Source organism: Cornus florida, unplaced genomic scaffold (genome assembly GCF_030987335.1).
Source record: "Cornus florida cultivar Cherokee Brave unplaced genomic scaffold, ASM3098733v1 CherokeeBrave_3.0.0_Hap2_Chr11, whole genome shotgun sequence".
NCBI lineage: Eukaryota > Viridiplantae > Streptophyta > Magnoliopsida > Cornales > Cornaceae > Cornus > Cornus florida.
In genome coordinates this window covers 113,659,308-113,672,389 of record NW_026775581.1, presented here as the reverse complement: position 1 = coordinate 113,672,389, position 13,082 = coordinate 113,659,308, and the positions used below count along the sequence as shown (strand labels likewise).

Genomic DNA, 13,082 nt, shown 5'->3' with positions numbered 1-13,082 from the left:
GACATAAACCTTTTGTATTTAATCACTTAAGTCTGCTTTCAAGGATTTCAAAAAAAATATTAGTCTTCTGGAGAGAATATTTTGGAAAGAAGGTTCAGTTGCAGTATGTTTAACTATGTATAAAATGACAGTCTTTTGAGAGATTTTAGAAGATGATTTTTGCAGTCTGGTTTAAATATGATGTTACAAATGTATTTAACTATCAATCCGAATCCACACATAAATTTAGCACACCTTACCATTGAGCTATTTTAATCAAATTAAGCACATCACAGCTACAAAGATATTGCAATTAAAAACAGAAATCATGGGTGTTTGTTGCCTAAGGAACGCAAGTAGCTGAGACAAACTTGGAAGTAATTGACCAGCTTTTCTCTTGGTGGAAGGCATTCCTTAATGAGTGGAATTTGGATGAAATTTTGAGCCCATTCATGGAGGGAAGGAAATTTTTGGGCGTCAAGTAGCTTCATGTCGCCGTCTTCTTCCATGAAGTCGAGCCAAAAAGGCATCCAACCCACTACCAGGTCCATAAATCCTATCTCTTCTCCTCCAAAATACTTCTTCCCTTCAATCTGTTTCTCAAGAAATGCTAGAGATTCTTGTGCACACTGTATGGCCTTTTCTTTCTCTTCACCTTCAGCCTTGCAAGCTCTCCATATACCAGACACACACTAAAGCAAATAAGAAAACACAACATGTTCACACTAAAATTAAGGCTCATGTCATTCATTATACATTTCATCATTTATTCTGTTATAATAATAAATATATAAAATACAAAATAAATACAAAGTCAATTGAATGTCTCTTGGATCAATCCGTTTCAGGTCCTGCCGACACATTCACTTTGGTACGTATAGTTAAAAAAAAGACTTTCAGATTTAAAAAATAAATAAATAAATAAAAATTAGACTTCCACGTTTCTAAAACTAAACAATATAATAAAGGGTATAGTTTGTTAAAGGTTTTATACAGTACAAGTTATATAGGAATCCAAGACAGACATTATAAAGAAGTAAAGAACAACAGTATCTGATCCATTTTTCTCTGTTTTTGTTGGAATACAAATTTAAAGTCTAAACTGATAAATACTTTTCTGATGTCGGATCAAACCCGATCCATTTCATGGGAAAAAGAAAACGAGAAACCTGGAAAATGAATACATATATGTACCTTCTCATCAGCAAACTTTGCCCAAAAACGAGCCGTGGCTCTCTCATAAGGATCTTGAGGCAGCAATGGGTTGTCCTTCCATGTCTCATCAATGTATTCGAGGATGACGAGGGACTCAGCAATGGGTTTGTCATCATGCACAAGCACTGGGACCTTCTTGAGAACAGGGTTGAGCTTGAGAAGAGTAGGACTCTTGTTTGATAGGACTTCTTCAATGTATTCATACTCAACGCCTTTCAGTTTTAGAGCCCATTCAACTCTCGGGCAAAATAGGCTTGTGGTAACCCCTATCACCTTCACATCTCCCATTCTAACAAAATCTGCAAAACCAATACTCAACTTCAACTTTCTCATTGTGTGATACTTATATATATATATATTGTATTCTGTTTTTCTGCGAAGATGGCTCTCTTTTGAATTGGTTAAAGAAAGAAATAAAATAAAAACATGCTTCGCACGTAGACAAAAAAGAAAGCATTTTATAGTGTGCGCGCGCGCCGACAATTAGCTGTTTAGTCTCCCTAATTCTATTTTGATATTATCCGGAGATAAAATGGAGTGCATGTGGAGCAGATTGATCCTGTAAATCCGGTTCTACGTCTACATTTCATATCAAAATCTATATTTTGAATCTAAATCTGAAGCGAAACCTATGTTCATAGTTTATCAAAAACCTAGGATGTGGCCAAATAAAGTTCTAACACCTGTTATAAAGTAATTTTATTAAAAGATAAATTCATGTGTCACTAAATTGTTAGATCTATTTTTTTCAATTAATCTATTGTAAATAAAGTGCACAAGCCTCCACTTGTATTATGTATAAATAATTAATTAAAAATATTTAATTAGGTTATTCACTACAACAAATCGATACAAGTATCACCGGTCAATTTCTAAATAGTTTTAGATATTTTAAGTCTTTGACAGTAAAAGTGCCCAAAAAATTCTAGTCATATACATAATAGTTAAATACTCTCTTGAAGAAAAAAAAAAATGTTAGATTTTGTAAATTGAACAAATAAGGACATTTTATCAATTTAAAAATTAAAATACTTAAAACCTTAAGACAAAATAAAAATAAAAGATAATGATCTCAATTTTTAAAGGTATTTTGAAATTTTTATCAAAAAAAAAAAAAAATGATCAAAATTGAACATCAACAAATATTAAGGGGACAATTTACACATATTTTTAAATAATAAGGATTTATAAGCACATACTTAAATAGCAAGGATGTTATTTATTCTTTACACTTTATCCTTTCTTAAATCTCAGACATGTTTTTCATTTAATAGGAGATTTTTTACATTTTTCCTTTATAGAATTGGGTCAGAGTACCTCATAATTCACCACTACTAGATACATGTTGTTCTCTATCCTATATACACATTGATCATTAAAAAATTCTCTGAGATTTCCTCCAATTAAATTAAATTCGGACCTCCAACCTCCAAATTTGCGTTTTACCCTTTTGAATTTAAGAGAGACAGGAAGGAAAAAAATAAAAATAAAAAAAACACGACGTATTTGGCATGACCTTCAAAATTTGAGCTAATATATAACCTATGCTTTTATTTGATTTGTTTACTGAATATATAAAAATAAACAAACTGAGTTTTCTTTTCTTTTATTTTTTTTTTAGTAAAAAAGAGAAATTATTAATTTAGTATGCAATATGCATGTGTTGACTTTTTGAGCTAGAGCTTTATTTATTTATTTTTATTATTATTTTTTGCAAGCCAGAGCTTTATTAGTTCACCTAATAAAGAAAGACGGAAATTTTGTCAGCAAAGATGATTCAGAGATTAGTATAATGTTATGTTGTGGTTGTTTTAAAATATGTGTGTGTGTGTGTGTGTTTGACCAATGAAATAAGTTAATAGTTTGAATAACTAAAAAAAGATGGGATAAATTGTAAAATTTACATTTTAATATATGGATTTATGCACCGACAAATAGGTGCCCACGAGATTCGGGATCTGGAACCCTGCAACATATTTGGAGCAAATCAATACAAAATTCATATTCAAACTTTTCTAAAATTCATATTCAACCTTTTCCAAATTTTGAATTTAAAATTATAATTCAATTTTGATAAATAGAATAAGATTTCTGGTCAAGCTTTTTTGTTCAATTTGTTAGTTAATTGTTACAAATGGGATTTGTTTGACATCGAATTTGAATAGAATTGAAATATATATAAATAAATAAATATACAACACTACCTAACAATTTAAATTTTATAATAAATAAATAAGCACCCACATGTTACACTAATCTCCTGAAGTTCAAAAGTGAAATTTTTATCAAACCTTCTCTTCTCTAATAATTCAAGTCTAAAATCTTTACAAGAAAGAAAATATAATTTTAAAAATAAAAAGGTGAAAATGGAAAGCGAGCTTCTTTGCAGACCATTGATGTCAATTTCAAATTTTATATATATATATATATATATAAGTGTGTTTACTGTGTATACTTGAACTTACACATACCAATACTGGAGTGGAAAAGCGGAACGTTCAAAAATAAAGTGGATCATATCTATGTGAGCCGAAATCCAAAGGGGATTGAACTTCAAAAAGTTTGAGTAGTGTAACTCTGCCTTGCTTTCTAACTAGGGCCGGCCCTGGCCCAAGGCGAATAAGGCTATCGCCTTGGGCCTCAAATTTCAAAGGGCCTCAAAGTTTGAGTCCCATAGGGGATGGAAAAAAAAAAAAATTAAGTTAGGACAAGTCTTGGTCGCCTTGGGCCTCAATTTTTTTATTTTTTTTTTTAAGTTAGGGCAAGTTTCAGACGACGCAATCTGCTTAGACACTCCGCAGGGCGCAGCCTCCGCTATCGCCTCAGGTGACAAGGTATGTTCATCCTCTTTCTCTTCTCTGTCCTTTTGCATGAATCGATCTTTTATATATGTTTCTTTCTTTCGTTCATCTCATCATTTGATTTGTTCTAACTTTGGTTCGTTTGATTCGGGCCTTTACCTTTGTTCCAATAGTGAAAAGTAGCTTCCAAACTAGGTTTTTTTTTGTGTGTGTGTCACTGTGTGTGATGGCTATCAAAAGCTGAATGAATATATTTTGGTTCTCTTAGTATTTTAATAAATGTATGCCTTTCTACATTTCATGGCGATCGAGTCCATAATCTATGGCAGGTACTTTTTTTTATTTTTTCCTCTCCATAATTCCACTCCAATCTCACAACAGCAGCAACCATACCCCTTTTCCTCGTAATTTTTTGCATTTTCACATTCAATCCTACGAAAATTAAGGATCCCTTCTAGTGGGTTGAGCCTTTGAGGTAATAATTAACTTTTTCGATCTCTAAATTATGCTCATTCTTAAAAGTGCCAAATTAAGGGTTTTTTTATATTTTATTTTTATTACCACCATTATTGATGTTATTTGAAGTTGGCTCAGCTAGAATTTCAGCTAATAATACTGTCAAAGCACTTGCCATCAGAATGTACCAACACATGGAAATCAAGAGCAGGCTTTAACAAAACAAAAGTTAATGGTTTTTCTATTAATTTGCACAGGTCTTCTGTAGCAATGATCAACCAATCACTGGTACTAAAGTTGATTCCTCATCCTGAAATCAAGAAAGGGGTAATTGGCTCCCAAAAAAAAAAATCAAACACAAAGTGTAGTGTAGTTAATACAAAGAGTGAAAGACAAAACTATATATGATAGTGGATGCCACATATAACCTAAAAGTCCCACTACTTCTTCAGTACTACAAGTTCAGCCTCCTATAATATATATAGTCACCTCATCTCCACATAGTTTTGTCATCTGTAATCATCAAATTTTAGTAGCTATATAAACAATGAATGTAAAAGAAGCTGCAGTTTTCTGTTCTCTAGTAAACTGTTCTCTTCATTTTTTATTTTGTGCCTGTGAAAATTTCGCACTCTTTAATTGATAGATTTATTGTCATTAGTTAGCTGTCTTATGCACACTGCACATGCGCACAATTATTTATTGGTGATGATAGATTTATAGTTTTTAGTTAGTTGTCTTATGCAAACTGCACAAGCTCACAATTATTTATTGGTGGTGATAAAAATTTATAGTTATTAGTTAGTTGTCTTAAGCACACTACACAGGCGCACAATTATTTATTGGTGGTGATAGATTTATAGTTATTAGTTAGTTGTCTTATGCACACTGTACAGGTGCACAATTAGTTGGTGGTGATAAATTTATAGTTATTAGTTAGTTGTCTTCTGCACAATGCACAGGCGCACAATTATATTAGCTATAGAATTTGAAAACATCGTGTGAAAATTTCTCACTCTTATAATATTTTTTTGTGCGTATGAAATTTAAAGGCCTTACATTTGAAAGTTCGCCCAGGGCCTCTCAAAATATTTGGAATCTCAGGGCCGGCCCTGAGAAAGTATAGAGGAGAGAGAGATGGGAAGCGATAATGAAGCTGAGAAGTCGGCGCAGAAGGAGAAAGAGAATAAGAAGTTGTTAGCTTTGGCCCCCATTGCCAAACCCCTTGCTGGAAAGAAGCTCTCTAAGCGAACCCTCAAACTCGTCCGCCGAGGTATCTATACATTTTTCTATCTATATATATATATATATATATATATGTTTCTGTAATTATATTGACCTGGTCGTCTTCTTTCAGCTGCCGAACACAAATGCCTGAAGAGAGGAGTCAAAGAAGTCGTCAAAAGTATTCGGCGTGGTAACAAAGGGTCAGTCAGTTTGAGTTTTTGCTTCATTGCATTGCGTTAGCATCATTATTTGATTTTTTTTTTTTTTTTATTAATTATGTGAAACTGTTGTAAACCCATCAGTTCATATGTTCTTTAATACGACTAACTTAGATACAAGTCTTTGCAAAACGAGGGATATTGATTTCTGTTCGACCGTGTGAGTTTATTTAGGTGAGCCTTGTTGAAAATGAAATAGCAAACTACAAGTTTGGTGACTTTGTTTTAGTTTCTCTCTGATCGTAAAAATTTCAATTTTATTTTAGATTTTGAATAAAACCCCAAAAGATGCTCAATTTTGATGCATCCGCTTGCCCATCATCTCATTTTAGATTGATGTTTGGAGACATAGGAATTTGACATGTTTCAGTTTTTTTTTGTTATTATTGGATTTTTTATTTTTTATTTTGTGGTAGTTAACTATGATTGGCATTATCATTGCATATTTGAGTGGCTTTTTTAGTACAAATATCTGATGTTGGGGTATATATGAGCAACAGGTTGATGGTAAGAATGATGTCCTTTGAGGTAGTGCTAGATCCTGATGACTTGGGAAAAGAGTGGGTCAAATAGATTTACCCAAACTAAGGAATATAAGGGAACAGACTACATCAATATGGATGAGCCAACATATACCAAGATAATGGAACAACGGTTATCTGGACTGCGACGGAAGAAGCAGGTGTGAAGTGATAACTACATCACTGAATCGGTTAAAGCATGCCCAAGGTGACTACTTCAGCCCATATAAAGATTTTAGAAAGCCATGCCTACTTATCCCCTAGATTATAGATTCTTGATAGGATCACCACCCTGCATCTTGGCATGAAAACAGGAAAATTGCAATACCCCCTTTATTTTCTTTTTGCAATCCTTCCCGAAATTACGCTATCGATCAAATGCTATTTTTAGTCTTTTTCTGAAGCATCAAGAAAGCAGGTTTTTGCAGAGAGTTGGAACACGGTCTTATAAGTCTTAGTCTTTCTTCTCCATCTAGAAAGGAAATAAGACTTCCATATGGAAGTTGAACTCAGAGTGAGCCCTTTTTCCAAGTAGACGAACCAGCCAGAAACATAAGGAGACGGAGAATGGGTGTTTTAGGGCGGGTCCCTTAGCGAAGAAGTCGGTAAGCCAAGCCCTCCTGCCGAATACTTTCTTTCTTAGTTTGAAAGATTTTTCGATTCTGGGGGCTTTGGTTGTAGATAAATTAAAATTGTAGATGGGGACATTTCATCATGTATGCGCTGATGTTGTTGTGTCAAATTTATCTGATGACTGCAATTTATCAAATTTGGATGAATTAGCTTTCCTTAATATCTTATTTAAAAGACTTTTTCCCCACAATCAACAAAGAGAATCGAACACATTAACTACCCCTCCTTCAGAAGCATGCCAGGCTTGCCAGCACTTAACCACTGTGCCGTAACAGCTTTGTCCTCCTATCAAAAGTAATGTTAGGAAAGTTAATTAGCGACAAAGTCAAAGCTTGGCCTCTTAAAGAAAAATAATGTTAGAAAAGCTTTCTAATATAAAGCTAAAGAGGCTAAACTAATATTTAATGGAAATTGTTGTTTTGTCATAATGATTAGTAGGCAGAACCACTTAAAACAAAGTATGTCTTGATATACAGACCCTTAGAATTTTTAGAAGAATATAAATTCAAAATGCAATACTTGAGATCTATCTTCAAATGATATTGGCAGAAATGTCTGAGTTACTTGATTTTCTAACTTTTACATACATAGTAGATGGGAAAGGACACATCTTTTGTATGGCATGTTTATTGAATTTGAAAATCCCATTTTTAGTCATCTAGAAGATTATATGTTACTTGGAATGGATTTTATATATTGATTAGTCAATTACTAATGTTCCAAAATTATGCAGGGTTGATGTTCTTGCTGCCAATGAAGTGATTATTCTAAATGTTAATTGATTTGTTAAGTGTTGATTTAAATTTTTCTTGAGCTTATCATCTAGCTTATGTAGAATGTTCTCAATTCTAAAGATCTCTTCCCCAGGATTGCTTTTGAAGTTGAAAATGAATGTTGTTTAACTTCTCATGTTTTCTCTGAATGCAGATTATGTGTCATAGCAGGGAACATATCTCCTATTGATGTCATCACTCATGTTCCAGTCTTGTGTGAAGAGTCTGAAATACCCTACATATACGTTTCCTCTAAAGAAGTGAGTTGAATTTTTTTTTTTTTTTTTACGTTTTCTTCTGAAAATTTTTTTAAAATTTTTTATTGTCTTCATTTTTTTTTTTCCTTCCTCCTGCTTTTTATCTAGAGCATCTTAAGGGTGAGTTTCACCATATCATTTCATTAATGTCATCCTGCTTTATTTGCTCAATGTATGAAATAAGTTCACTTCAGTTTTCTTAACATTTCAACGAGTCCATCAACATGCATGTTTATTATCTTTGGGTTAAGTTCAGTGGTTTGATTAAAATGATTCCATTTATTATTATTATTATTAGTTTTTCCCCTGGTGATTGTTCATATTCTGTCATGTCATCGTTGTAGAGGACTCTGTCCTTGAATTTATGTTACAATATTTGTATATGAAGAAGGCTATTGTGCTCATATTAAACAAAGAAGTTTACACAGCATAAATGTCCAGATTTTCCATCAAAATGAAATTATATGGGTCATAGGGCTTAGTTTTCGAGTTTCAGGAGGGGTAAACTTGCTTATTCATTTGCTGACTTGAATGTAAACCTGGACTTGTTTCACATTTATAATGGAGTATGAGCTGGGCTCATGTTTTCATTATTTACAGATTAGATTTTGACCAAATTCATCTCCGTCTGTTGCATGGTTTCAAAGCCATACTGGACATCAACAAAAAAAACATAGGGCTAGCCCAATGCACCAGGCTCACACCACTGCGGGGTCTGGGGAGGGTTAGGTTGTTTAAGTGGTTGACCATTCAAGCAAAATAATTATAATTTATTCAATTTATTGTAAAAGTGTCCTTCAAAGTAATCTGCTTCATTTTATAGTCAATCATGCATTGGTGACAAGCATTCAGGTGTAGGCACTCACTTATGGTAGTTAAGGTACAATATATGTTTTAGTGCATCGCTCATAAATCTTGACGGTGAGAACATAATGGACTGCTTTCTTCAGGATCTTGCAAATGCAGGAGCCACGAAGAGGCCGACGTGCTGTGTTCTGGTGCTAACCAAGCCCACCAAGGGGGAATTAGGCCAGGAGGAACAAGAAAAACTGAAGGCAGATTATACCCAAGTTGTATCAGATGTGTCCGAACTTGCTTCCTCTATGTTCTGAAGGACTACAAAAACTATGATATCTGTGCTTTTTTTCTCAATGATGTACTTTGTTTTGGTTTGAGATGCCATGTGGTTATTTATATATATCTGAAGCGGAGCTACATGCAGTACGTTTGCGTTATTTATTTATATGTGCTTGGTATCACATATCAACTCAAGCCCAGTTCCCGCATCTGGAAAAATTGGTTATCCAATTCTCTTCCAAATTAGTGGGTTCAAGTTATAGTCTCATTCTCATCTCAGAATTGATTTTTTTTGCAGCCGTGTAAAAGGATTGCAGTTTATTTTATTTCATTTCATTTATTATAATCTTTTTACATTTTAAAGCCAAAGGAGCCATATTTAAATCCGACAATTACCTGATAAATTCAAGGTTTTCTCATTACGCTGAAGATTGGTATTTTGGTTTACATGTACCAGTTTGAAGAGGGCCTCGCATTTGATGCATTTTCTTTAACTTGAATGCGCTTCAAGGATTAAACTAAAATGATGTTACTCCCAGGTGTCTGTAAGTAATGTCCTAGTTTAGAATTTCTAACATTGGCAAAGATTTTGCTTTCTTGGTAGGTTAATAATAATGAGAATAGGTACCTTGTGCTCAATTCCTCATTTTGCTCAGCTTACCAGCATTCTCGATGAACAGAATGACACTGGTAGTGCCAAACTAGGCATTCATCTTCATCACCCAATGCAGGACAACAATGCAATTCTGGGCATTGTTTTATAGGCTTCAATTAGTTTAGGATTCGTTCAAATTTAGCAAATCTCCTTTTCCTCAAAATTTCCATTGAGTTTATAAGAAAGTTCTAATCTGTTATATATGATGTTATCAAATAGGCCATCTTATCCTATTACAGTCCCTGTTTCTTGATACTCACTGCAGTTCTGGATGTTGAGCAGACACATCAAAAGCCGTACATGGCAACTATCGAAAGACCCTCCTTATTTATAGTCTCTTTTTTCCCAGGTACGCGACCCTCCTTGTTTATACTTGCAGGACTCGTAAAGTTACAACATTTAGTTTTAAAACTTCAAAAGGGCATTAAAGAACAAGAAGTTATATCTGGAGAGAACATCAATGCATGTGATCTCTCTGTGTGTGTCTAAAGTGAGAAGGGATGGCACGGCATGACGACGACGACGACGACAATATTGAAATATATACCATATATATGTATTATATTCGGTTTCATTTTCCCTTCTTTCCTCCTTGATTTACTTCTTGATTTATTTTTTTTATCTGCAACTTTATTCCTATATATTGTTTATCAGTACAATGTAAACATATCAAGTACTACAAGCAATAACAGAAATGTAACCTCAGTGGCTCTTGATCCATAAATGTAGATATGATGTGTTCTCCATCTTTCTCTTCCATTTTCCTATTTTACATCTTATATTTTCGCATCCTAAATTTAACATGGTTTCAGAGCAACGATCCTAGATTGTTTGCACCAATTTTTACGTTGTCTTCTCTATGGCTCTATTTGGAGCTCTGCCATTTTTATTTCCCTTTCCTTTACTGATTGTGGAGAGCGGTGAAGGAGAAGACCAATAAAATCTGATCCGTTTCTGGTTCAGATCTCTCTTTGTTTTCTCTTTTTCGATCAACCACGCACTTCCAAGCAACGTCCTGCACCGTCACACGCCGACTCTCATGTGAAGTAGATCTGACTCACGCATCACTACCCACGGATTTGACTCGCGCTACACGCTCCTACGAGTAGATCTCATTTGCGATACACGTGCCCACGCGCTCCTCCTTCATCGACGATAGTCAACCCTCTGAAGCGGTGACCGACTCACCATCGTTTCAGTTCCTGGTCAGAGAGAGGTTGTTTGTGTTCTAGCCGTTGCGAGGTGTGTTATCACCAGCCGAGTCCTTCGTTGCCACTCTCCACGTTTTTACACGCTTCGCCACCATCGTTACTATGCTCAGTTTGGCGAATATCGGCGTCATCTCCGAATTCGCTTTTGATTGCAGAGGCTTCCTTTGCTTTACTTACCTCTCATTCTGGCAACCTCTTTCTTCCACTACAACGACTATTTTCTCCTTCCTTGGTTGGTTTCCACCACCTGCAGAATTTTTGGGCAGTGTTTGCCTTATTTTAACGGGTTTTGTTTTTGGTGGGGTTTCTTTTTGAGTTTGTGATTTGTTGAAAAAAAAAGAAGACAAAACCCATTTACCTGCTTCGTTTTGGTATTGCTGGCTTTGTTCCAAATCTTTTTTTCTAGGACGGATCACCCCGATGTCTCCCGATATTGTTCCGGCCCATTCCCCGGCTTTGTTCCGATTATTTCCCGGCTTTGTTCCGGCCTTTCGGATACTTTTCGCTCCACCACCATTTTCAAGATTTCATTTCCAAACTCAAGTTGGCTTCGAGAAACCCATTTTGAGTTTGCGGGAGAATATATAGAAATATATATTATATATATGTATTACATTCTGTTTCCTTTTCCCTTCTTTCCTCCTTGATTTACTTCTTGATTTATTTTTTTTCCATCTTTCCTCCTTGATTTATTCCTTTTGTCAGCAACTTTATTCCTATATATTGTGTATCAATACAATGTAAACATATCAAGTACTACAAGCAATAAGGAAATGTAGCCTCAATGGCTCTTAATCCATGGGCATAGGCTTTAATGCCGAACCATGTATATGTTGTGTTGTCCAGCTTTCTCTTTTCCATCTTCCTATTTTATATCTTATATTTTCGCATCCTAAATTTAACAAACAATACTTCAACAGGATGATGTACAAATTCCTAACATGTTGCAAAAAATTCTCTAGCATTGGAATCAGTTTTGGGATTCCTGAACAAAAACGATACCTAAACCACCAACCGCCAAAATTTCAATTAAAGGAATCATTTTTTTCTGCAGAGTGCAAATTTATTGGAATTATCACCCCATTAATGGGGATTGTTCTTGGTGTAATAGGCAGAGGGTGAGAATGAGAATTTATGTGAAGCTTGATAGGGTGTTTCTTTTTCTGGTACCAAGTCTCCATACACGGTAACTAAATTCTCTTATCATTATGGTGTTTTGGTTCAGGTGTCCAAAAATTTTGCTTCTGGCCCAAAGCCTTTCAAAATGCTCAAAGTCTGGTGTGTAAAAAATGAGGTTCTTCCTTTGGTTCATCCTAAAACTATTAGTGGTTTGTGGATTACTACAGGAATCTGCTCTCAAAGAGTTCTTTTGAGGTTCTCTGTGACAGACACACTCTTGACACAGAAGACATGAATATGCTAGATGGTCCAGTAACTTAAGAAGAAGTGAAGAATGTGGTGATGAACTTCAACCCAGATAAAGCCCCGGCGCCTGATGGATTCCCAGCAAGATTCTTCCAAACTTTCTGGCCAGGGATTGATAAAGATGTGTTGGCCGCTATTCAACATTTTTTTTCCCTCCACAAAAAGGTTTACGAAGCCATTTTGTTATGCACAAAGAAACGACATACTTCTGTTGATAAAAGTATAGCAACTAGAAGTGACAAATTCGTAACTAAAAACCATATTGCATCAACATTGTTTTGACATACAACTTTACAATCACACACTTTACTTTCAATTTTTAAAATCATTAGTGTTTTGATCCTCAAATATAAAAATACTTGCTTGTAACAATTTTTTATAATAAAATAATTGTAATACAAACGTAACAAAAAAATTTATTTTAAATTAATATTTATATTTATACATAATAAACATGCATTATATAAAAAGTAATTATTAAGAACGATACAACATGAAATATGACCCCTAAAGCAGTGCAGTGAGTAAAGATTTTGAAAACAGTGAGTCTTGAAAGCACAATATAATACCCCCACTCAGATTAGTGAAGTACAAGAATATCTTACTGCATTGTATATGGGAGTTCTATTTGATG

The 13,082-nt window shown here is 34.4% G+C and overlaps 2 protein-coding genes across 4 annotated transcripts; one reads left to right on the top strand and one right to left on the bottom strand.

Annotated features, from left to right (window-relative positions):
- Nucleotides 1-305: 305 nt before the first annotated feature.
- LOC132281896 (probable glutathione S-transferase) lies at nt 306-1,482 on the bottom strand. Its single transcript, XM_059783555.1, has 2 exons — nt 1,174-1,482; nt 306-671 (listed from the first exon to the last, which is right to left on the bottom strand). Exons 1-2 carry the CDS (start codon nt 1,480-1,482, stop codon nt 306-308), a joined length of 675 nt encoding a protein of 224 aa, XP_059639538.1.
- Nucleotides 1,483-3,893: 2,411 nt separating this feature from the next.
- On the top strand, nt 3,894-9,304 carry LOC132284314 (H/ACA ribonucleoprotein complex subunit 2-like protein). Of its 3 annotated transcripts, none has more exons than XM_059786406.1 (5): nt 3,894-4,028; nt 5,529-5,724; nt 5,809-5,878; nt 7,978-8,083; nt 9,031-9,304. In XM_059786406.1, exons 2-5 carry the CDS (start codon nt 5,589-5,591, stop codon nt 9,190-9,192), a joined length of 474 nt encoding a protein of 157 aa, XP_059642389.1. In that variant the 5' UTR covers nt 3,894-4,028; nt 5,529-5,588; the 3' UTR covers nt 9,193-9,304. The 3 variants fall into 3 exon arrangements, with proteins under 3 accessions (XP_059642389.1, XP_059642388.1, XP_059642390.1); XM_059786405.1 differs by having other exon boundaries at nt 3,944-4,028; nt 5,504-5,724; XM_059786407.1 differs by having other exon boundaries at nt 3,960-4,028; nt 5,520-5,724.
- Nucleotides 9,305-13,082: the final 3,778 nt, after the last annotated feature.

Bases quoted from the DNA above. Each gene is read 5' to 3' on its own strand.
- LOC132281896 (XM_059783555.1), bottom strand. From the start codon at position 1,482: ATGGGAGATGTGAAGGTGATAGGGGTTACCACAAGCCTATTTTGCCCG. The intron at 672-1,173 runs GTACATATATGT...TATTTGCTTTAG, and splicing joins CAAAGTTTGCTGATGAGAAG to TGTGTGTCTGGTATATGGAG.
- LOC132284314 (XM_059786406.1), top strand. From the start codon at position 5,589: ATGGGAAGCGATAATGAAGCTGAGAAGTCGGCGCAGAAGGAGAAAGAG. The intron at 5,725-5,808 runs GTATCTATACAT...GTCTTCTTTCAG, and splicing joins CCTCAAACTCGTCCGCCGAG to CTGCCGAACACAAATGCCTG. The intron at 5,879-7,977 runs GTCAGTCAGTTT...CTCTGAATGCAG, and splicing joins ATTCGGCGTGGTAACAAAGG to ATTATGTGTCATAGCAGGGA.